The 20684-nt window shown below is 36.0% G+C and overlaps 1 protein-coding gene across 4 annotated transcripts in view; it reads left to right on the top strand.

Annotated features, from left to right (window-relative positions):
• Gabra3 (gamma-aminobutyric acid type A receptor subunit alpha3) overlaps positions 1-20684 on the top strand; it is a 332417-nt gene that overhangs the window by 142645 nt on the left and 169088 nt on the right. For all 4 annotated transcript variants that reach the window (XM_038317280.1, XM_038317279.1, XM_038317281.1 and 1 more), the window contains one exon: positions 7908-8073. In XM_038317280.1, coding sequence (XP_038173208.1) covers positions 7934-8073 — 140 coding nt within the window. In that variant the 5' untranslated portion in view covers positions 7908-7933. The remainder of the gene's footprint in view (positions 1-7907; positions 8074-20684) is intronic.

Below are 20684 nucleotides of genomic sequence, written 5' to 3'. Positions count from 1 at the left end.
GGACTCCCACATCACACATCAAAACAGCTATTCTATGTATACTACCTGCACAGATAAACGTGAGGTAGTGAAAGTGATGAAAACTGTGAGCTGACCTCTGTTTTTGAATCAATGTGAGCATGTAAAGGAGAAGTAGCTTTGGAATTACATTGATATAATTACCATCATGTCTCCCAATTACATATATATGAGAAGACACTTATGTCATAACTCAGAGGAAAGCTGGTAAAATAGTTGTTTTGACAGAAAGTTTAAGTGACTTTCAATGATTTATTTATTTTTATATTATGCCTATTAGTGTTCTGCCCACATGTATGTCTGTGTGAGGGTGTCAGATCCCCTAGAACTGGAGTTACAGACAGTTCTGTGGTGCCACGTGGGTGCTGGGAATTGAACCCAGGTAATCTGGAAGAACAACCTGTGCTCTTATCCACTAAGCCATCTCTCCAGCCGAAAACTGAAGTTTTTGAGGCAAAACTATGGAGAATTTTTTCCTTTAAGACATTGAAAGGATGGCAGATTTTGTTTACTGGCTTTGTGGGAGCCTAGTCTGTTTGGATACTCACCTTCCTAGACCTGGATGGAGGGGGGAGGACCTTGGATTTCCCACAGGACAGGGAATCCTGACTGCTCTTTGGACTGGAGAGGGAGGGGAATGAGGATGGGGGAAGGGAAGGAAAATGGGAGGAGGGGAGGAGGTGGAAATTTGTAATAATAATAATAATAATAATAATAATAATAATAATAATAATAATAAAGTTTTCTAATCTGACTAGAATTCTAAAGCAAGTGAGTGAGTGATCCAAAGTAATACATGAAAGAAGAACATTATGACAGAAGAATGAACAAGGGCACTTTTAGGGAATACCAGGAAAACAAGTGTGGCCTGGTGTTAAGGAGCAGAGTGAGAGAATTGGAGTCGATTTCAGTGGGAGCTTGTGGTCTGATCATGAAGATGGTTTGTGTCATAGCAAGTACTGTGGAGCTAATGCAAATACACCGTACAAGCTTAAGAAAGGGCACAGTCAAATCTCTGATCACATTTCAGACAATGGGCCTACAAAGGGGCAAAAGTGGAGGCACAAGGACAAATTAGGCCATTGCCACAGTGTTTCTGCTGCTAGCTAACACAAACTAGAACGCCTGAGGTGGAGTGACCTAGAAAGGAAACTTTAATAAGGTTCTGGAGCCTGAGAAATCTGGGAGCCTGATGCCAAATCTGCTGTTTCGAAGTAAGGCCTCCTATGTTTTAAGCTCATGGTAGAAAGCCCAAGACAAAGAAGGGCTGCGTACAGAGGAAGGCAGTTGCCAGAGTGGGCTTGCTTTGTAGCAGCATGCTCTTGTGGTGCTGAGCCAGTCCTGTGAAAGAAAAGCATTATTCAATTGTTTATGAGAGATCTACCTCTCAAACTCAGACAACTCCTGCTGGGCCCCACATCCAGTACCCTAGTGGTGCAAGCATCAGTGTGAGTTTTAGTTGTAAAAAAGCAACAAAGCTGTTAACAGAATAGAAGAAAAAAATGATGAATGCATGTTAATTAGACAGTAGGTGGAGAAAGAAGACCTTGTTATGTTATTTGTGTCTTCACTGAATCTATTTTTTGGCTGTTTTACTCCCTTGGAATGATGCCTGACATATAGGATGATGCTTCATAAGTTTTGAGTAAAGAACAATAAGAAAAGTTTCAGTGGAATACAGGTGAAATTTGGATCTACCCTGCTACCCCATCCTTTATAGCATCTTACTTCATTTAGTGTTCTGCCTGTATCACGATAACATTCATCTTTCCAGTCGCTGTTCCTAAAATACCCATTATTTGTCAGGCACTCTGCTATGCATTACTCATGCAATAAGCCCTCTGTATTGGCAAGTTCTGGATCCACAGATTCAATCAACCACAGATTGAAAATATTTTTTAAAGTCACGTCTGTGCTGAATATGTGCAGCATTTCCCACAGATTGAACCAACCACAGTCTGAAAATATTTTAAAAGTTTATGTCTGTGCTAATTATGTTAAGATGTTATTCTCATTCTTCCTTCAGAAGTATAATGACTTGTGTCAAACTTATGTTGTAATATATGTGATCTAGAGAGGCCATTTAAACTACTAAGGAGGCTCTGAATGGAATCTAGGTTAATGTTGAGTGTCTGAGAATTTTTGATATTTGGGAATCCTGGAATGAACTCTTCATAGGTATCAAAGAAGAATTATATATCTCTGAATAAAATAAATAAAAATCTTAGTTCACACTGTAATATATAGCAGTGCAAATGCATCATGTCAGGAACATGCCTGACATTGTGATGTGTTGCAAGAAGTCTACAATGACCAAAGTGAAGTGCCTAACAGGATGAGATTTTAAAGAATGGCTAAACATAAAGCTATCATAGGAATGCTCTAAAAATATTTTAAAGTTTTATGTTTACTCATTCTTTTAAGAATAACATAATGTATACAATTTATATTAAGTATATCCACCTCATTCCTCTCCTCCAACTTTTCCCAGATCCCCATTTCATTTGCCTCCTAATTTCATATTCTCCATTATAATGAAATGATTTGTTTAATATTTTTTTGTTATCCTTACTCTTCCCCTTCATGGGGCTCTTTGTATTTTAATTAATTAATATATATTTTAAAGATCTTGAAAATAACATATTTGTTTAAATGTGGACAAGTATATGTATATATTTTTATTTCCTTTATTTTTGATACTACAGTATAATTACATCATGTGTGTTTTCCCTTTCTTCTTTCCAAGCCCTCCAATGTTATTACCTCTTGCTTTCCTTCAAATTCATGCCCTCTATTTTCTTCACTGTTGTTATTGGTGGTGGTGGTAGGGTGTGTGTGTGTGTGTGTGTGTGTGTGTGTGTTTAGTCAGTCCTGAAAACCTACAAGAAATATTATAGATAGTAAGGCTTTTGAAATAAGAAGAAATTGCCATGTTTAGACAGAGTAAGACATGATCTAACTCAGCAACTTAAAAGTTTACCTTGCCTACTATGTAGAGAGCTGCTTAGGTGAGCATGGGCAGTCTGAAAAAATCCAAGATAATTTTGATAAGAAGTAATGAATCAGATTGTATTGGAGGAGGTGATGATTACTGGTTTTATTCTGTATATTTTTCATTTAGAATATAATAACAGTGGAGTTCTTACATAGTAATTATATGTTCATACATTACAGGAAATTATTCACCATAGACATTATTACCCTAAGAACACCATTTGCTTATCTAGCTAGTTTTAATGTGTATCTTGGCTGTCTATTCTAGTGAAAAAAAATTGACCATGGCTGCCCACTAATGGACATTGAAGTTTTGTTTCTGTCTCATAATGGTCTATTATCATGGCTATCTGCTCCTGTATCATGTTGCCTAGCTCTCGAGTTTTGTTACCATACACACACACACACACACACACACACACACACACACACACACACACACTGTGTTCCTGTATCAGCTTGAGGACAACTATACCAAATAGCTCATGGATCACAAAGTTCTCAGTCTATTCCTTATGCTCACTTGAAAAAAAAATCACCATATTTATCATAAATATTTTTGTTTATTTTCCCATAATCATTCTTTGTGACTATGTGATAGTTATCTGACCATGTACCTTGGCTGTACATTCATCTTAATCATTTTTTAAAAATAGTATATTGACTTATTTTTGAGACAAGGTATTTATCTATGTAGCCCACTGTCGTGGAACTCACTATGTAGATCATCCTGTCCTCAAACTCATAGAGATCTACCTGCCTCTGTCTACAAGTGCTGAGATTTAAGACATGTATCACCATGTATCGCATCATCTCAAACATTTTTAAGTACATACTTCAGCAATGTTGAATTTATGTACATTGTTGCCAGTAATTCAATTGCGTGTTTTAATTATGCATCATGTGCCCTGCGTGTCTAATTTTTGTTTGTACATTTTTGTGTGTGTATATTATGTTAATTTGATCTACTCTTACAATGTATACTAATCAAACAAGTATAATAAACATTTCTTTATAATCAACCACTAATCACTTTAGTGTAATGGAAATTTCATACTTGTCTAGTCATTTGGCTAAGTATTATAGATTGTTTGAATGCATGACTATCCTACTGTGCTATAGAAAACAAGAAGTTTCTTTTTCTCTCTGTTTTGGTGTCTCTTATTATCTTCTTGTCTCTACTCCTCTTGCCCTTCCGATTCTCTAGAGACCACTGTTCCATCTTTTTCCTCTCTCTCCTCTCCCCCGCCTCTCTCTCATACACACATATCTGATCTACAGTTTCCCACCTTCCTCTCCTCCCAGCCCCCCTTCCATACTCCCTCTGTCCCCACACCCCCAATCCACTCCTCATTTATTTCTGTTCAGGAAAGGGCAGGTCTCTCTTGAGTATCAACAAAGTGGGGCAGATCAAGTTGCAGTAAGACTAAGCACTTCCCCAAGTATTGAGGCTGGACAAGGTGACCCAGTGTGAGAAATAGGGTCACAAAAGCCAAAAAAAGAGTAAGAGACAGCCCCTGCTCCCACTGTTAGGAGTCCAACAAGACCAAGCTACAAATGGCAGCGTATGTGTAGAATGCCTAGGTCAGTCCCATGCAGGCTCCTGGTTGTTGGTTCAGTCACGGTGAACTTCTATGAACCCAGGTTCATTGATTCTTTGGGTTTTCTTGTAATTTCCTTGACCTCTCTGGCTTCTACAATCCTTCCTCCCTCTTTTCTGTGAAATTCCCAGAGCTCTGCCTACTGTTTGGATGTGGGTCTGCATTTGTTCATCTCTTTCTTCTACAATGCTGACTTGCTGTTTTTCAGAACTGGAATGCACATGTATTTGTTTTTCTGTGTTTGGCTTATTTTATTTAGCATAATTACTTCCCATTCTATCCTTGCTCCTGCAAAAGCCAGGATTTCTTACCTAGTGGCTATATAGTAGTCCACACTATATATTACTATTTTATTCATTCATTCATTCACTGAAGTAGGATGATCTACCATTTTAACTTTTATAAATATACTTCAGTAAATGGAAGAGTACAGGTATCTGGTACAAAACTTTCATTTCCTTTGAGTATATACCCAGTACTATGATTGGTTGATCATATACAATATCTCTTTTCATTTTGGAGGAATTTCTATATTGTTTTCCACAGTGATTATATTAATTTACAATCATACCAACAGTATACAAAGTTTCTCTGATTTTCACACAGTGAGCATAATATATTTTTCTTTTTGATGATAGTCATTCTGGGGTTAAATAATACTTAATTGTGGTTCTGATTCAATTTTCTCTGGCGGTCACTGAAATTGGCCAATTTTATTTTATTTTCTGGCTCAGTGTATGTCTGTTTAGTTTAAAGCCCACTTTTTTGAGTTCCTTACATACACTGTATGCCAGTTCCTTATTATCAAATATTTTTCTCATTCTGTAGTTGTCTCTTAATTCTGTTGACATTTCTTAGCTGTCTAGAAGTTTTTTATTTATATGTATTTACTTTTTGGGGGGGCTGTATGCATTATTGCTTGAAAGAGAACATGCTCAAATCATATCTTCTCTTGTTTTGTTATACAACTTGTAGACTATGATTTTCTGACATATATGCTAACCAAATGGTTTTGTTTCATAAATCCCTTTTCATGTACTACAATAACAATATTTGCTAACAAAATGATATGGTTCTTGAAGGGCACATATTATGCTCAACCCCATATATATATATATACATATATATATATATAAAATGGTTATTTGAACATGTTTGCTAGTTATGATTTCACATGATATTATTGCCTTCTTATGTATCACATACCATATCATAATTCTATAAATCATGAGTAGTTATGTCTGTGTCATTTATTTTAGTATGATGGTTTGTTGCTTATTTAAGATCATTTATACATATCCTATAGTTACATACAAGAATAGTATATTTAAATATTCATTGATGACATTTTTATTTTTGTAGAATGTCTATCTTCTCTTTTAACCAAGATTATTACTAATGTATCCTGAACATGCATCATGGTTGTATATTTATGTATTTTGTTCTCTGGTTTATTTATACATTCTGGGCTTTATATTCTGTTATCAATGATATCTGTTCCTGTGGATTGGTGGACAAGTCATATACCATGATTACACAAACATTAGCCCTTGTCATATGATCACAAATCAGGTCTGATGGATATTTGAGAATATATCATGGATGTTGTTTATGCCCAGTGTTGCCTAACCATGTAAATATATTTCATTACTTATGCGATACAGTTTTCTGAACTGTATTATTCTTGATCATTCATATAAATTGTCCAATAACTCTTTGTACAGTTAATGAATCATCAATCTTATGCCAACTATATTAGCTTAACTCAAAAAAATGTATTTTGTGAAATGATGATTGTTGAATTTATCAATGTCATGCTAATATCTAATACCACAATCATCCTCATCACTGATGTAGACATTGAATCATATCTGAAGTCCATATTATCCAACATTATGATTCTTCATATACCTGTACTAGATCCTTAAAGACAGCCTAGAATAGAACCTAATGGCTCTATTTGTAGGAATAGAGTACATTTAAAAGGGGCCTTATTTATTTAATCAATCACAATACTTCTACATATGGGATATATTTTATGGATCTGTCATTTACTTAAACCTTCCTTGAAAAATGTTTTATGTACCTCCACTGTCTCTAAAAATCAAATTACTGATGTGATGATATGACTTAAAAAGATTAGATTTGCTCTGGAATGCTTAATGTTTCAAATTTAAAAACCCATAGAGCTTCATGATAATAAGAAAGTACAATTTTAATGACTATTTTCCTACACTCACATCTTAAGTAAATCTTCTATAGTATTAGAGTTCATGAAACAATGCTTTTCTTCTGTTTATAATCTAAATCACTAATTTTACCATTGGTATAACTTGATAAATTAAGAATATCTATACTGTACAGCTAGGCTTAGATTTTTCTTTTATGTTGTGATAAGCTTCTTAAAGGAGTATGTCTTATCCTTGACCAACTCTTTATGGGGAAATACTTCTTATTCAAGATCCATCACATTATGTCACTCAGCATTCTTTTCAGTCTCGGGAATTCACTGTCTATTCAAACCTTTCAATATTTTTAAAAAATTGTTTAACTCAAGCAAGATGAGACACAATCTTCATAATGCTATAAAGAAACCTCAGGTCTTAATGTTACATATTTCTGCAGCGTTATATAGTTAACTAAACCAAAGCCCCCTATGACGTGAAAGATCAAACAAGTGATTCAGGGAAATAGAAAAGAGACATGAGAGACTATCTTTAAAAGTTATTTTTATTTATTTTATGGGTATAGGCATTTTGCCTACATGTATGTCTTTGTACTGTGTATATGCCTGGTGCCTGCAGAAGTCTGAAGAAGATATCAGATATCCTTGAACTGGAGTTATTGATAGTTGTGAGCCACCCTGTGGGTGCTGGGCCTTGAACACAGGTCCTCTGGTAGGGAACCTTAAGCACCAAGCCGTCTCTCTAGCCCCCTGGGAAACTATTTTTAGCTTTTATATTACAAGAGGCAACTGAGACTTTGGGAAGGCTTATAACTCACCCAGTTATGCAGGAAGTCAAGGAGAGAGATGCAGCAATAACTCCAGTTTCCTGGTGACCGACCTAAAGGAGCAGTGTTTTGCCTTTTGCCCTTTCTTGCAAGGATTCTGGTATGTTAAGAAGAAACATATATTGGGAATGAATCTTTTTTTACCTTGATCAGCTTGGGAGTGTAAAGTAACTGGCTGGATACAAGAGAAACTAAGTAATTTTAAATCGTTCTAAACCTGTTCTTTCCCTTTGTTTTCTATCCTTTTGTTGCTCCTCTTCCCCTGTACTATGGCTCTCACAGGTCTCTCTAAGTTGCTGTCTAAGAAGATGATAAACAAACAAATGTGGCATTTCTATGTGACCAGAATTGGAGTTCTTTTCCTGATTTGTTTTCTCCCTGAAACCACTGGCCAAGGGGAAACAAGACGACAAGAACCTGGAGACTTTGTGAAGCATGATATTGGAGGGTAAGAAAAGCTATTCTTTGGAAGAAAATATGAATACTATGAATGTTTACCTCCCAATTTCTCTCCAGAGGGTCTAAAATGTTCTGATCTCTGGTACTTAAATATTACATTGAATTTGGAAAACAAATCATCAGATTAGACTGTTATTGTTACCATTGAAAGAAATTTTGAAGATCTTCTTGACAACACTCCACGCCTCTCTAAAGATCATATTGTGATTTTGTAAACAAATTTCTCCAGTCTTTTGTTATTAATTTTATTAACTCTCAGCGTCTCAACCTGACCCCTTTTGGGGATCATATCTACTTAGGATTGAAACATTGACTCTCCCATCTTAAATTACTTTCTTATAGAAAATTCCTCAAGTCTCTTATTACTTTAACAACCATACTTCTTGAAGGAATGATATGCTTATCATTGATACATTTTTTTCTCATCCATTTTTATACCACTTGATGTCAGAATTCTGACAACTGGCCTCTGAGGCAACTTATATAACTAAGATGGGTAATGTTAACTCCAGCAAGAGCTTTTACTTAGCTTACTTTCTAAAATTTTTCTTCCATTCATCTTTTTCTATTCTATAGCTCTTTTCTTCTATAATGCGCATCAAATGAGCAATGGGCAAATGAGCAATCAAATCCTCATGTTACTCAATTTCTTTAAGAATAAGTATCAATATTCAATGCAGTTTCCGTCCTTAACTTCTTTCTACCATGCAATAAAACATGCACATATAATCATATAAATATGCCCATAGGATAAATATAATTCTTTATTTGAATTATCTTTGACAGACTTCCTGGATGTTTGGGATAGGTTCTCTAAAGTAGGAGCACTACCCAAAGTCTCAGGAGCAAATGATTTGTAGGAGGAATGTTCTCAAGAGGAAACTAAGGAGGGTAAGTGCAACAAGCTACAAAAAGGGGTAAATTAAAAGGGATATAGTGAAGCTCCTAACATAAATGCCAAAGTGTTACATTTTACTTTCCATTTCTGGTTTCTTTTGCATCTATATCCACCTTTCTGTTTGACACCTTCATTTAGGTTTTCCACAAATACCTCAAACTAAGCATGTCTAGAGTATCCCTTCTACCTCTCACTCTTTCCATAAGAGCAAACACAACGAAACACTCCTTTTCTCTTTTTCATATTTGAGTTCATAATACTACCATGTACCCAGTTGTTAGAGTCATAAAATTATTGTCATCTTTGCCAATTTTCTACCTTTCTTCTCCAAATTGATGCAATGACTAAAATCTGCCATTTTTACCCTTCATATTGCTTGGATTGCTTTATTTTTCATCTATTAACTCAGTTTAGTTCAATGTTGTTTTCCACTTGGAATTCAGTGAGAGCTTTTAGTTAGCTGACTTCTTAAAATTTTACTTCCATTCATCTCTATTCTGTCACTATTTTCTTCTATAATGTATATTGAGTTATATATTTAAAGAATTTAATGCTTTCTTCTTCTCTTGAGAGTAAAATCAAAACTCATAAATATGGTGTTGTAAGGCTCTACTCACCTTGATAACTGTATATCTTAGTTCTTCCAGCAAATTCTTCTTCAACATTCTTTATCTTCTCTTTTTCAGGTTTATTAATTTTTCTTAGTGATCTAAAACACGTTTGTTTTATTTTAATTTGAAAATATTACAACCCTTTCTCCTTTCCAGTCTCTCCCAAGCACCTTCACTTCAACTCCTTCCACATCCCTCCTCTCAAATTCTTCCCTATTATTTTTTACATTTGTGTGCGCACAAGTATATAAATACAATCTGTTTAGTCCATTTTTAGTGTTTGTTTGTATATGGTTTAAAGGCTTACCACTTTGTGTTGGACAACCAATTAGAGGGGTCATCCCTGGGAGAGACTAACTTTCCCTCTCTTAACAATCTTCAGTTGCCTGTAGTTCCTTGTCCAGGAATAGGACCTCCTGAGATTCCCCTCTCCTCCTTCATTATCATGTGCATTGATATTGCTATTTGATCTTGTTTATATAGCCATTTCTAGGATAAACTGTTTCACAATACTAGTATTTGGGATCTTACAATCTTATTGTCCCTTTTTCTTGATGAGGCATACTAAACTCTTATCTGTCGACTATAACTGTTAGAAATGAATCTTTAGGCTTGGAATACTTTAGTTTTATAATCATATTATTTTATTACAAATAATTACTTAAATAACTTTCTCTTAATTTTTTACTTTACATATTTATTAAGATATATTTAAAGGAGTTATTTATAACATTTTTATTAATATATATATTTTGTTTATTTCCCACTCGTGCCCCTTTCAATCTTTTCTTACCAATTCCTTTCCTATTCACAAATGAAATCTCTTTTGCTTTCATGTATCTTTTTAAAAAAATCTTGATCCCATATATAGAAGAAAATAACTAATACTTACCTTTCTGATTCTGAGTTATAGCTATTTAATTCCTTGGTATTTCCCCTATACATTTTTTTTTTACATTTGACTATTCATCCAATATTCTTGGAAATAGAATTTGTTACTCATGACTTTTGTGATGTTGATTATTTTAATATATTCTGTCTCTTTCTACCTTTTTCCAGTGTTTTCCAGTAATCTCTGGGTTGAGGGACACAGAACTGGACTTGTATTCTTAGAATTTTGGCGTATTCTTTTCCAATATGGAAAATTAAACCAATTCTTGTAGTGATGAGCTGCGGGCAGGTCTGCTTTTCATCCCGTCCGGCTCCCGGCCACCTGGCTCGCTTATGCCCCGAAATAACAACACACAAACTGTATTCATTTAAACACTGCCTGGCCCATTAGTTCCAGCCTCTTGTTGTCTAATTCTCACATCTTGATTAACCCATTTCTAATAATCTGTGTAACACCACGAAGTGGTGCCTTACCGGGAAGATTCTAGCATATGTCCATCTTGGGCCGTAGCTTCATCGCATCTGGCTCAGAGAGAAGAGGAATGGCGATTGTCTGAGCCATCTACCTCACTTCCTTCTTCCTGTTCTGTCTACTCCACCCACCTAAGGGCTGGCCTATTAAATGGGCCAAGGCAGTTTCTTTATTAACAAATGAAATCAACACAAACAAAAGACTCTCCCACATCAAATTCTGTCTTATTAATTCTTTGAGTCTGGTTTCCCTGGGCTAAGACAGGTGTTCTAAATAAGGTAGCGATTTTAAATGAATAAAGTTCACCTCTTTGAGTCTTGAAGCTTTTATACTTTCGCTCGGAGGATCAAGTCTTTAAAAATGCATTGCATAGTTTCCTATCATCTTAAAGACTTTAACCAGAATAGTTCCTTTTCTTGGTAACTTTTGTTCTCAGAGAGAGCATTTCTTTTATTTCCCTCACAGCTGCTTTTTATTTTTATCGTTAGTGTTGTCACCTTTCCTGTTTATATTGTTTTCTAACATCCTGCTTTAGCTTAGAAAAACAGATATTCAAGCATTTTAGCAATTATGTTAAATAGGAGGAAAAAAATCCTTCCTGAAACAGCAGAGAAAAGTGTTTGGTTTTACAGCAAGGGCAAAATGACTGCATATCTCTTGAATTAGAGACCTTTTCTTGTTTATTCTCTTTCAAGTTAAAAATAGTCCATGCTTTGTACAGATGAGACTACTAAAGACTTGGCTCTGGATATTAAATTTGACACTCTTCGTATTTACTAGAAATAAATGAACCAACTGAACTTAAAATATATGGTGTATATTAACAGTTGTCATACTTAAAGGAGCTATTGTTTCCTTTTGTTTCTTCTTTTAGCTTCTTAATTATGTGTTTGAAAAAATATATTTGCTGTATCACTTTGTCATTTATTTCATTAAATCTCCTGTTCTAGCAGCTTTGACAGTCAACAATGTTCTATTGGCTAGTACTTCATTTAAATCATATGCTAGTATCAATAATTCTCAGTGTTTGGTGTTTGAAAGCCATAATATAGGCTTTACAGAAGTTTTTAATATGGAAACTTGGAGGACAGTGCCAAGCAATTTGTATTTGAGCAGATGCTCCTGATCATTCTAATGTAAGAAATACTTTGGGAAAGACAGCTAATGTTTTCAAGGAACTAACAGAATAGTCAGGAATACCAGATCCTGGAGCTTTAGTAGGGCAGTTGTTGAAAAACCCACATACAAAATCTAATTCACTCTTCCATTTTATACTTAAATTAACTGAGGACAAGAAAGAACATTTGTTTTCCTAAGAGTTTATACTAAGTTAATAGAAAATTCAGGTCTAGAGCATAGTTCTCTGATACTTTGTTGTATAGCAATTTCTTCTGAGGTAAAACCTTTCATCTTTGAGGGAAGCTTGTTATGAAAGACAATATCAAAAGGAAGGCAAAACAAGAGGATATTCTTAAGAGAGGTAAAACCTTTCATACTGTAGGATAGTTCATTAAAGTCAAGATGTAACAATGTAATACCTTCAGGCAGCTCCTGAAACTGACTATATTCACTGGGCCCTCCATCTCTTAGTGTATGTAAACTCTAAGGACTGCTTAGAGACACTCAGACAAATTGAGATGTCTGTAAGAAGCACAGGCCAACTAAGGTACCTGGAAACGACACTTTCCAACCTGTTGAATTACCTGCAGGTTGAGTAGTACACTCCAAGTTTCCAGCTTTTGTAAGCTGTCACACTTGCTTGGATAGGCTTTTGGTGATGTCACTGTGTAATTAATTCCCATAAAGCTCATTATTTCACCAAGTTAGACTTGATATCCATACTTTTGTCGGTCTGGTGTCAGTTCCCTATGTGAAGTCAATAGATGTTTATTCATGTCTCACATAATATCCCTACTGCTATATTTATGAGGCAAAGCTACAGAAAAAAGTTCAAATTCAAGTAACAAATATTTCTATTTTCTGATTTAATATTTTGGTCATTAACAAATTAGAACTATATATTACAAAATGTTAAGTTTAACCATCTTATAAGTATACTTTTCCATCTTGTAAGTATACTTTTCTGGGTAAAAATGATCAACTATCAGTAGTTCACTAAAGGTTCAACAGACACATTCCCAACTAATGAGTGAATACCAAATGAGTGTTATGTTGAGGTTTTCCAGTTTTCTGAGTCAGTATAGTTTCTAAATGATGCACATGAGGCATTTCATTGGAGACTATTTAAACAGGTGAATTTGCAAAATGACTGATTGTGGTGTAGGTTTTGGGAAATCGCTCAAAATAAATAGATGGCAGACCATGTAAAGTACGTTTTCTTATGTGGTATGCAGATCTTTAGTTCAGGAAAAGAAAGAACCAAAGGTAATTCGAAAGCCCAGTAATTCTAAGCCTAAATTTACCTTTCCTTTGGAACTTTTTAGCCATGGTGGACATATAAGTTGAATTCAGGGTATGAAGAAACCTTATTAATATAGTTATCACAAGCCAGAATTCTTGAGAAAAACAACAACAAAAAGAAAATGTATTTGTCCCTGGGTATGGTGGCACAAGCCTGTAATCTCAGCACATAGGAGGTAGGAGCAGGAAGATCAGAAGTTGTATATATGGCTTGGGATATATAAGACCCTTTCTCAAAAACTGTATCCAGGAGGGTAAATGAAAAACACTAAGCCTCATAGATGCACCGTTCAATATACATTAGAAACTGTGACCTAAAGAGTTGTGACACTATATATGTATACATTTTTCTTTTGTATCAAGACTATATGGTAGCGCCGGGTAGAGGTAGCATGTGCCTTTAGTCCCAGCATTCTGGAGGCAGAGATAGGCGGATCTCTGTGAGTTCAGGTCCAGCCTGGTCTACACTGCTAGTTTCAGGACAACCAGGGTTGTTACACAGAGAAGCCCTGTCTCAAAAAGCAAACAAACAAATTGATTTTATGGTACTGATAATGGTGATTGATATTTTAAGTTAAAGAGAAGATGGTGGGTGAGTTCATTATTTCTTGTTACATAACATATCATAGCTTGGTGTCATTATATAAAAGATATGTGTCATTATACAGAAGATATAAGGGTATTCATTTTGAAACATATTCTCATGGCCAGAGAGAGATCGTAGTGGTTAAAACTGTATATTTTTCTTACAAAGACCTGAGTTTAGGTCCCAGCACCCACATCTAGAGGCCTGAAATCACCTGTAATTTCATCTCTAGAGGATCTGACTCATTTAGCCTTAGTGGTATCCTATACTCATATGCATATAATTGCATACAGGTACACATTAATACATATAATTGAAAAATAATAAAAAACATATTTCTCAGTTCTTTTAGTCTTGGCATAAACTGACACCTGTAGACACAAATGTACTAATTATGATTTCAAGTATAAGGATGAAAAGAACAATCCCTTCCATTTCCATGCAAGCACAGTCACAGAATCAATACATTAATACTTTTAGCACTAATTTGTCAAATCTTAAAATTTCAGAACCAAACGTGAGACCTAAGATGCTGTCAATGCTTAGCAAACTAGCCTGTGCAGGAATACCTCAGCATTATGCTCCAATCAACAATAAACTACATTGCTAGTACAGAACATACCTTAAGTGGTGTGGAAGTGTTTCCTATACTAATATCATGGCTGCTTTCTTACAATGTCTACCAATTACAGGACCCTATACCATTTCCTTATATTCCTATATAATAGCTCTTAAATTTCCTCCTTGCTTTCTAAGCTGCATTTAGTAACTCTCATTTCTTTCAGGTCTCCTCCTGATATAATATGGTTTATCAGATACTACATCCATCTGGTTACTGCTTAATATTTTTGTTACTCAATTAGAATTGAGGGGGCTGGTTTTGAGACAGGGTTTTATGATGTATCCCAGGGTGGCTTTCAATTTGCAGTTCTTTTACTTAGGCTCCCTAGTGCTGAGTCTTTAGGTATGTGTGCTACCATACCTGGCTTTTTTGAAAAAAGAAACAAAAATAAAACAAAACACTCATGTGATTTGACATATAGCCCATGTTACCTTTATTCTTGCTATACAGTGTAGGCTCACCTCAATATTGGATTGATTTCCTGACTTAGACTTTTTAAAATGTTTTATTTAATTATTTAATTTCATTTTACATTCTAACTGCAGTTTTCTCTCCCACCTCCCCTTTCATGCCCCTCTTGCCTCCCCCACAGCCCATATACCATTGTTGATGGAGGGAAGGCCTTCTTTTTGTCCTGGCCACCAAACTAGCTTACACCCAAAATAACCACACAGAAACTGTATTCATTTAAACACTGGCCATTATCTATATCCTCTTATTGGCTAACTCTCACTTCTTGATTTAACCCATTTCTATTTTCTGTGTATCACCTTGAAGTTGTGGCTTACCGGGAAAGATTTAGCATGTCTGACCTGGCGGCTCCATGTCAGCTCTCTCGCTCTGCTTTCTTCCTTCCAGAATTCAGTTCTGTCTTCCCAGCCTACCTAAGTTCTGCCATATTAGGCCAAGCAGTTTTTTTATTCATTAACCAATGAAAACAACACATAAACAGAAGGACCTCCTAAACCACACTATCTACTCTTCCCAGTGGTAAGGACCCTCATGGGGGAGTCAGCAAAGTCTGGCACAAGTTGGGCAGAACCAGATTACTCACCCCTGCATTAAGGCTGAACATAGCATCCCACCATAGGGAATAGGTTCCAACAAGCTAGCTCCTGCACCAGGGATAGATCCTGATCCTACTGCCAGGGGCCTCACAGTTAGTTCAGACTTCACCACTGTCTGCCACATATGAAAAGCCTAGTTTGATCCCATGGAGGCTCCACAGCTGTCGGTGTAGAGTCCATGAGTTTCCACTAGCTTGGTTCAGCTGTCTCTGTAGATTTCTCCCTCATGGTCTTGACCTCCCTTGTTCATATATTTCATCCTACCTTTCTTTGACTGGATTCCTGGAGCTTGGCCTGTTGCTTGGTTGTGAATCTCAGCATCTGATTCTTTCAGTAACTGGCTGAAGGCTCTATGATGATAGGATATTCACCAATATGACTATAGGGGAAGGCCAATTCTGGCACCTTCTCCACTATTGCTAGGGAACTTAGCTGGGGTCATCCTTGTGGAATCGTGGGCATTTCCCTAGTACCAGATTTCTTCCTAACCCTGTAGTGGCTCTCTTTATAGAACCTAGACAACAATGAGGACCCCAAGAGAGACACACATGGATCTAATCTACATGGAAAGTAGAAAAAGACAAGATCTTCTGAGTAAAAATTTTTTTAAAAAAATCTCTTTCATTACTCTCTCACTCCATCCCTCTCACCCCTTGACCTTCCCTTTCCCTCATGTTCTCATCTCCCCTCCCCTCCCCTTTACCACGCTCCCTTGTCCCTAGTTTATCCAAGAGATTTCATCTAATTTTCCTTTCCAGGGTGATTAGTTTGATGATTGTGTTAGCCCATTTTACAGGTAAAATATGGAGACAGGGGTTAAGTGATTTGTCAAAGTTGACATAGCTAAAGAGTTAGAGAATGAAACCCACAGAACCTGGTAATGGTCCCTGTTCTATCAGTCACTTACAGTGTGCTGTTTTTCACAATAAAAATAAGCTTATACTTAGTAGTCTTTCAAACTTGCCTACATATTGTCTTGGCCACATGACAGGTAGCCTGCAGTTTTCTTCTAGCACCTGGAGAACTAGGAAATACCATTTGATCATTTTCCATTTTAAAGTGGAAATGTAGCATTTGTGATTCAGAACAAGAAATTTGTGACACAGGGTATGTGAGGAAATGATGAGGCAAACTCCTTAGATGATGCCTTGACTTTTTATTGTATAATGCCAGTTTTGGTGATGTCACATTTGGTCATTTGGATAAGGCAATGACTCAGGAATCTCCAGTATGAGGATTTTAGCCACTAGATTGGACTGAGAAGCTTTGAACTAGTATCCAGCTTATTGCTTTAATCAGAGTTGTGGCTATCCGTTAAGGAGCAAATAGTTGTCAGCTAGAAAACGCTTTGAGAACTGTAGCTTTCCTATTTTATATTATTTTTCTCTCTACAGAACTTGTATTATAAATTGTTTATAGATTGGTTTATGAAAGTCCTCTTATCAGAATGTTGTCTTGTATATTAGTACATTGTTACAATAGTTCAAAATATGAGAAGCCGACTTGGAAAATTATACACCACCCGTGGCAATGTTTTAAAGTAAGTAAACACTGACTTCCTTGAAAGCTTTGGATTGCAAGTGTTCCTTTGCAGAATCATGTGTCCATGGTCTGTCACTTCACTGTTTCATCATCTGTAACATAGTGTGGTTAAGTTTTCCAAGGGCATTGTCCTTTTCTGACTACTTCTCAGTACTGGAGATACCAGTTGGGCCTTTTCAGAATCCTAAAGCACAAATTGAGATTCAGTTCAAATGCCCATGTTTCTAGAGTTCAAAAGCAAGGAGAAAAAGTAGACCAGTTTTCTGTGTGTATTTCAAACTAATGCAAAGTAAAGTAATTTAAATGAAGGTGAACCCAAATTATAACAGTAGATTCATATGAGGTGTCATATTTTTGAGCTGAATTCTTGTTTATTTTCTTTGAAGCTGACTCATGAAACTGCTTTAATAATGAATAACTTATATTGATTTTTGTCAGACTTTGTGATTTTATACAGCAGTTTCTTTGAAGTGCCTAAGAAAGCATGAAGGAGTTGGTCTTTATTTTAAATAAACTTGGAAAAACAAGTTAATGTGAACAGCTGGGGCACATGTTGAATGGGTGTATCTCAAGCTGAGAGTTTTCTAGTTTACCAGTCTGTGTAAGCTATTCCCGAAAACAACAGCTGTCTTCTTGAGATAAATCGTGTGTCACTTTTTTTTTCTCTAGGAAAAAACTCCAAAGGAAACAAGTTAAGAGCAGAATGATTGATTTTGGCTCAGAGTTTCAGATATTGCAGTTTGTGGTCACTTGAGTTCATTGCTTCTGGACCTGCAAATCGTGAATCAGAACATTATGGCAGCAGGCAGTGATGGAAAAAAAAAAACACTCATTTCACAGTTTCTAGGAAAAAAGAAAGGTGGGACACACACATAGACAGAGACAGGGAGGTAGAGTGAGAGACAGTCAGACAGAGATGAGAGAGATAGAGTTGGAGAAAGACACAGAAAGAGAGAGAACACACACACACACACACACACACACACACACACACACACACACACACACACACCCTTCAAGGGCATACTCTTCTTACGTATTCAACTATTTCCAAATTCCTAATAATACATGACATAAACTTGGTTCACTTGAGAAAGTTAGACGACCCCCCCCCCCACTGTACAATCACTTCTCAGTATGATTATCAGCTAAGGACAAAAACTGCAAAATATGAGCATTTGGGAGGACAGTTTATATCTGAACCATAATGGGTTATATAGACATATTCTAGCCCAAACCCATTCTTTCTTTATCAAATACCTTTTGTAAAGATAGTACAATGTGTGCAATTGGATTTCAGATGTTTCTGATTACTGCTTGAATAATATATAATCAATATTCTTAGGGTTGAATCTTTAGTTTTACTTCACATGTATGGGAAAGACTTCTCTTGGAGAATGAATGCCTTGAGAACCCTGAGAAATGAAATAAATAAATTAAATAATTTGCCTATAATTTCTGATCCAAAAGTGAAGTAGTGAAATTTACAACTGTAAATATATATTCAGAACATATTATAGAAAGCTTAATATGTCAGATTAAGTGTCAGATTAAGGAACTGGGTTTCTATTTGGTTAGTCTTCGAGGTTTATGGAAACTTTAAGAGCAGTGGAGAGATATCTTCCCAGTATTCTAGAATTTTAAAGAAGTCTATTTTTTTTTCTAGGAGATATGCAGAATTAGGGAAATTACCATTCTTTTATTGAAGTGCTCTTCTTTTTTCTTTGGATTGTTGGGTAAACTGCATCAGCAGCTCTGCAGCTGTGCTCCTTTTGCTTTCCCTGAAGGTAAACTGTGATCCTTGATGAGGCTGAACTAATACTGGTGGTACTGGCATCCAGTAGTTAATCTGTACATGGTCCATGAACTTTTCCTCATAGGTAAAAGTAGACTACTTTTAAAGGCTTCTCATTTTATTATTAGAAGTTTTGTGGGTAGAAACTAAGAAACAGTTTTCACTTGCAGTACCCATTCATGAAATTCTCAAAATAAATATTTTATTCTGTTTTATTTATTCTTCTCTCATACAATTCATCCCGACTTCAGCCTCTCCTTTTTTTCTCCTCCCAACCCCCACCTCCCTTCTCCCCCAGACCCACTGCTCTTCCATTTCTCTTCAGAAAAGAGCAGACCTCTCAGGGATGTGAACCAAACACAGCATAACAGAATTTAATAAGAATAGGCCATATAACCTCATATCAAGGCAGGACAAGGCAACCCAGTGTGAGGAATTGGGTTCTGCAAATAGGCAAAAGAGTCAGAGACACCCCTACTCCCATTGTCAGGAACCCAACAAAACCTACAAACTAAAGAACCACAGCATGTATACAGAGGGCCTGGTATAGGCTCCATGGTGGCCTCTTCAGTCTTTGTGAGACCCTACATCTAAAAAACAGAAATAAGCCATTTATATCCAGTGGTGGTGACAGAACTGACACTTTATTTGATTCTAATCCTCTGAAAATGCTAAGAATATGTTTTTGAGACTAAGAAATTATTAAATTTGTTTGACCTACAGATGGTGTGTTGGCAGCCTAATCTTATTCTTTATAGAAAATGATCTTTATCTTTCTTAATCTAACCAACAGTGATAGATATGAATAATAATAATAATGACTATGGGATCCATCTCATCAATTTAATACACATATGTCTTTGTACAGTTTCTTTCTTTTATTGGTACTAATGTCTGAGATGTTTCCCAAGTAAAAGGAAAAGAATTAGGTGACTTCTAAGGTCCTTAATTATCATGATGTACCATGGCTATTTTTCTAAAGTACCTTTGGATAAGCAAAAGCTACAACAATTTTTTCTACTTCAATTATTGAAAAGAAGGTTCTAATTAACATTCTACTATAAACAAGCATTTGCCTATCTATTCAAGAGAAAAATGTATCAGTAATCAAGTATAAAAATCATAAAGAAATTAACTAAAAACATTTTGACTTGTATTTGGCATTGACATTTTACCAATTGATGGGGGAGGGTCATCTGTCTATGTGTTACTTTCATTGGTTAATAAAGAAAACTGCCTTGACCCTTTGATAGAACAGAAAATTAGGTAGGTGGAGTAAACAGAACAGAATGCTGGGAGAAAGAAAGCTGAGTCAGGCAGACGCCTCAGGCAGATGCTCTCCTCTCCCAGACAGATGCAGGTTAAGATCTTTCCTGGTAAGCCACCCCTCGTGGTGCTACATAGATTACTAAATATGGGTTAAAGCAAGATGAAAGAATTAGCCAATAAGAGGCTGAAACTAATGGGCCAGGCAGTGTTTAAAAGAATACAGTTTCCATGTATTTATTTCGGGTGTAAAGCTAGCTGGGTGGCAGTACGCAGCCCTCTGCTCCTTCTACAACCAATTGTTGAGAAGTTTACTAAGAATATTTTGAGGCTGTATTTAGCACTGAGTTTTTTTAAAAAAATATTTAGTTTGCTGAGAACCTTGGGCAATGTGTCTTGATTATACTCACTCCCTATTCCAGCTCTTTC

The sequence above is a fragment of the Arvicola amphibius genome, chromosome X (assembly GCF_903992535.2).
Source record: "Arvicola amphibius chromosome X, mArvAmp1.2, whole genome shotgun sequence".
Lineage (NCBI taxonomy): Eukaryota > Metazoa > Chordata > Mammalia > Rodentia > Cricetidae > Arvicola > Arvicola amphibius.
This window is presented reverse-complemented; position numbering and strand designations above follow the sequence as displayed.